The sequence below is a fragment of the Zootoca vivipara genome, chromosome 6, assembly GCF_965207765.1.
Source record: "Zootoca vivipara chromosome 6, rZooViv2.hap1.1, whole genome shotgun sequence".
Taxonomy (NCBI): domain Eukaryota; kingdom Metazoa; phylum Chordata; class Lepidosauria; order Squamata; family Lacertidae; genus Zootoca; species Zootoca vivipara.
This window is the reverse complement of record NC_142589.1, coordinates 40,379,046-40,383,952: the sequence shown is the minus strand read 5'-3', so window position 1 is coordinate 40,383,952 and position 4,907 is coordinate 40,379,046. Positions and strand designations below refer to the sequence as shown.

The window sequence follows — 4,907 nt, the reverse complement described above, 5'->3', positions numbered from 1 at the left end:
CTGCAAGCAGATATAGCAATCAGCTGTTAATTAGGATATTGTTTGCCCCAGCCCTGCACATGTCTACAGAGTCAGACCATAAAATTTCCCTGTAATCTTCCTTGGCAACACACTTGCCTGAAAATGGGTGATTCCCTCCCCCACCGAATTTCATAAAACTTCATTGCTTGGCTGCCTAAGGGTGATCCAACCAGTAGTGTGGCTATCTATAAGACTACTTTACACTTCTAAAATTAATGTATGGTCAATAATGTATGCTGGTGGTCCATTCATATTTTCTTGAATGTGAACCCAATTCCCCAATTGGGGAACCCAACAATGAAAACTGTTGAGGCTATATGATTACTGACAAGAATTTTCCCTTGTAGGAATGGTCAGTTGATGCATCTGAAGAGCTCATTTAGTAGCTTTTGAACACCGTTGGTTTCCAGGTGCCCTTTTCTGTCCTGAGTCAGTGTCATTGAACAATTGTTGTCCTGCTTCTTCTGCATGTTCAAATTGGGGCATGACTGCACTATTCTATTTGAATTTGCCCTTCATTTTGTACCTGTGCTGATCTTTGCGCGTTGATAGCTCGCCACCCACATGGAGTAAATAAGACACAAGGACACGTGGTTTTAGGTTAATGGGTAAATAAAGGCCACAACTTTATTGGTTATAGCATGTGAGTAGTATTGGCTTAGGCGTTGGACGGGAACACAACACGTGACTCCACCCGACTGGTGTGGAGACACTTAAAGGTTAACGAACAGTGGGAGGAGCTTGTTGATGCAAATACAACTGGAAGCTTCCCCTGATGTCACCGGGGGTGGTGCCATGGCCCTAACCCCAGTATGGCATCGGACGGGGTCCACGACCGCCGGATCCCCTTAACGGGATACCCCTAGGAGGTAGGTGATGGCCTTAACCTGACCTCCGACACACAACACAGATACATCACATATTGAATAATCCAATGCCTAACCGCCAATATCAAAAGTTTTGACGCATTGCTATGAGGTAGGCGGAAAAACTAAGAGGCTGGTGCCAATTTGCCAAATGGATAAAAAAACTCCTACCAGGCCCCTTGGGCAACCAAGATGACCAACCAAAGTCCACAGCAAGCTCAAAGCAAAGCACATTTAAAGGGAGGGAGGGCGGGTTGATCCAATGCAGGCAGGAAGTAAAGGGAAAGATCCCCCGCCGCAGCAGCCGTTTAAATGGAGCTGGACTGCGCCCCCTAGTGAGCCCTATTGGCCAGCTGAGCGGTATGACGCGGTGGGGAGAGGCTGGTGCAGGGGGCCGACCAACGCGAGAGGCAGGCCCCGCGCGCAACCCCTCCCCTCTGGAAGGGAGGAGAGGCCTTGCTTGTTTGCAGTACTTTAGAACTTGTAAATAAATACCCTCAGCAACAGGCATGCTGCTTTAAGCAAAACTTGAAAGGGAACATAAGAAGAGCCTGCTGGATCAGGTCAATGACTCATCTACAGTGGCCAACCAGATGCCCACGAGAAGCTCCACAAGTAGGACCTGATTGCAACAAGTCCCCCCAATTCATGCACCAGGATCAACACAGTTTTTGTGGCATGCAACTGCTGACAACCCCCTCCTGCTGCACTTTAATGGTCTGCTAGTGGGTCTGTGAGATGGGTGGTGTAACCCCCCCCCCACAAAAAAACCCTTTTAAATTATTAACGTGTCCAGATTCCATTCCATTTTAGAAGATTCACAGGGTGCTATGCCAGATTCTGTGGATCTCACCCCACTCCATAACAAATACAACCAGCTCTGTGCCAGTGCTTCTGGGCTTCTAGTTTCTAGTGATAACAGTTGGTGTGTGTTCAAGCCATAGCTGCCAAGTTATCCCTTTTTTTTAAGGGAAATTCCCTTATGCTGAATAGGCTTCCCCGTGAGAAAAGGGAAAACTTGGCAGCTATGGTTCAAGCTTCCCCCCTGAAACCTATCTTCCCAATCAGGGGCCTGCAGTTGCAGCATATGAACACTAGGGGAAACCAAGGGTGTAGGCAGAAGCTCTCAAGAGAGCTGCTGCGAAGGATGTCCTGCTGCTCAGTGAAGGGTATGCTTGGCCTTGTAACACTGGCTAATGCAGGGATGGGGGCAAGAGGCCTTTACACCCACCATTGGTAGCAGAAAACCCCAGGGTGCAATTCAAAGAAATATGCCCTATGACAAGAAGGTTGTCATTCCCGACAACATGGACACCAACAAGCCATCATCCTAACCCTATAGTTAAACCCCTTTCAGCTCTCAGAAATTAGTCACCCATCACTAATGGAATGCAGGAGGAGCCTGAATAGTGCGCCTTTGAGAAGCCCTTCATCTTCCAGGTGTTTCGAGCTTAAAATCAGAAGACACCTTTAGCTGGGAAGGCAGGCTTCATTTGGAAGAGATGATATCAGGAAGCATGAAAATAGGGGCATTTTCAGTGCCAAACCCCTGATCTAAAAGGCCTGTCTGGGTAGGAAAGTGGAACTTGATTTGCATGCAGAAGATCCCTGGGGTGAGTGCTTGGCGTCTCTAGTGGAAAGATCAATAAGTAGGTGATGGGAAAACCACAGCCAGATACAGGTGAGTCACTGCCACTCCAGAATAGACAATACTGGGGCAAGATGGACAATCAGTCTGACCTGGCAGAAGGCAACTTCCTATGTACCTATGTAATCTGGATCACAGTCCCTCAACAGGTGTGCCATTCCCTTTGCAACAGTGACAAAGACAGCCAGAACACAAACGCACTAGGAGGAGTGAGCTGAGACAAAAGACCTGACAAGATAAAGATCAACAGGGTCCAGGACAAGAGACACCAATAAAGCATGCAAGCACAGTGGGAAGGGGGAAGAATGGACTGGCCAAAACATCCCGACCTGTGCAGCTGCTGTCATGACCCGGAAGTCTAGTTAGCCAATCAGATGGTTCTCTCAGTGCCATCTAACAAAATGATAAACAACAACTGCTTAGTGCTTCCCACTGTCAATGTTTCAAATCAACTCTCAATGCAATGTAGGGTCAAGAGGACGCTCTGTCCTATGCTGTGGAAACTAGCAAGAGATCAAGGAATAGGAATGGGGTATTTAAGAGCATAAATCTATGGCCAAACAGGCTAGGAGAAGTTCTGCCCAGCCATCTAGTATAGAGTGAGCTTCATTACAGCCCAACTCCTCAACAAGCCGCAAGGCAGGAGTGGACAACCGGCAGGGTGTGCTGCATATAGCCTTTAGCCTGGTTTCCAAATCCCTCTGCAACCTACTGGTTTAAATTTCTGTCTCTTTCCGAGTGGCCTGTTGAGTAGCAAGGGGGAGGGAAGAGTGGAGGGGGGGAGAAAGAATGAAAAAGGTAGCCCCACCCACCTCAGGCTCTGGCCCTACACACTGCTGACTTTAGCTCCAATGGATTGCCCCTAAGGGAATGTGTCCCTTGGTGGTTGTCAACCACTGTCATAAAGGGAGCTACCTGCCCAGGTGAGATGGGAGAGAACTATGTCTGAAAAGAAGGGAAGGGCACTCACCACACAGCATTAGGCTCTGTTTGGCTGCCTCTCGTACGGCCTCTTTGTCCGTTTGGCACAAGTACACCAGCTGCTCAATACTCTCCTTGGCCTATTGGAAGAAAATGTAAAAGAAGGTGATGTTATCAAGTTTTAGCTCCTTCTCTAAACAGAACCCCAAAACCCAAAGCTACAAATAAGGTGGAAGACCAATACACAAATACAGGATATTGAAGCCCACTGCAGCCCAGACAGTTGCTCAACCAAACATTGTAGTGTGCAATCACCGGGAAGGCTTCCTTCCCTTCCATACAACAAAGTCTTGTTTTAAATGATCAGGTACAGAGGATGATACACACCCAGAAAACTGAATGTCAGTTAGTAAATATATTAAAAGCAGGCCTTTGAGAAAAGCTTCAATCTTGCCCTCACCTTAAGGCAGCCCAGAGCTGCGCAGGCTGCAATCCGTGTTTGCACCTCTTCATCCTCCAGCTGCTCAAGGTAACAGACCAGGGCCTGGGAAAGACACATCAGTCAGCCTGCTTGTGCCCCCTTTCTGTACACCACACACCTTTTGTTTCTTGAGACAGATGGATGCCAACAAACAAAACACCCAACTAAGAAATCAGCAACCAATGACTAATAAAGCTCTCTCAGCTACTTCACGAAACTGCAACTCCCAGAGTTCTTCGGGAGGAATCAAGAAAGTTTAACTGCTTCCAACATGCTTTAGCAATCTGTAGTGTAGCTGCACCTGAAACCAGGCTATCTCCTGATCACTAAATCCCCTCCCAACAACAGGACCGGCACAGTAGGTACTTACCCGTTCCCGGAAGCCAGGGTTCTCTGAAAGGTTGCGCAACTGTGCTGACACGGCCCCGACAACCTTGCTGTTTCCTTCGACAAGAAGCAGGCTTAAGGCTTTCAGCCCATCCTTACGAAGCCGGCTCTCAGGAACGCGCTTCAGGGCCTTCAGGACCACGTCTTGGTCATCAGAATTCAGGTTCTGTGCTAGCAGGACTACAGTGTGAAGGCAGAACCAGCTCCATGGTTAGCTATATCATTATTTATTTATGAAGTTCATTTAAATACTCCTTTTTAGGAATACATCTGGGAAGGCTGAAGACCAGACACAAAGGGTTATTGTATCCACTGTTAGTCCCACTTAGACTCACTGAAATAGATAGACCTCTGGGTCTACTCTCGAGTGAAAGCTGGTTGGCTGGCTGAAATTTTTAAATTTAAGCAATCCAAAATTAACGACTAAATAAATGCATAAAACAAATATATAAATCATTACAGCATTTTAAAATTACTCCCATCATGCATATACATTATAAGCCAAATTTATAATAGTCAATCTATAATTGATGGAACCTTATTTTTTCCAGTTTTGACTAACAGTCGTTCTAACTGCAGCAAT

At 46.9% G+C, this 4,907-nt stretch overlaps 1 protein-coding gene across 16 annotated transcripts in view; it reads right to left on the bottom strand.

Moving 5' to 3' along the window:
* The window catches only part of RIPOR1 (RHO family interacting cell polarization regulator 1), a 103,429-nt gene that overhangs the window by 1,000 nt on the left and 97,522 nt on the right, over positions 1–4,907 (bottom strand). For 10 of the 16 annotated variants that reach the window (XM_035119712.3, XM_035119710.3, XM_035119713.3 and 7 more), the window contains 3 exons: positions 4,308–4,504; positions 3,917–4,000; positions 3,506–3,596 (listed from right to left, as the gene is read on the bottom strand). In XM_035119712.3, coding sequence (XP_034975603.3) covers positions 3,506–3,596; positions 3,917–4,000; positions 4,308–4,504 — 372 coding nt within the window. Of the gene's footprint in view, positions 1–2,864; positions 2,929–3,505; positions 3,597–3,916; positions 4,001–4,307; positions 4,505–4,907 lie in introns of all 16 variants that reach the window. The other 6 variants (XM_088671019.1, XM_088671018.1, XM_088671020.1 and 3 more) reach the window with 1 other exon arrangement.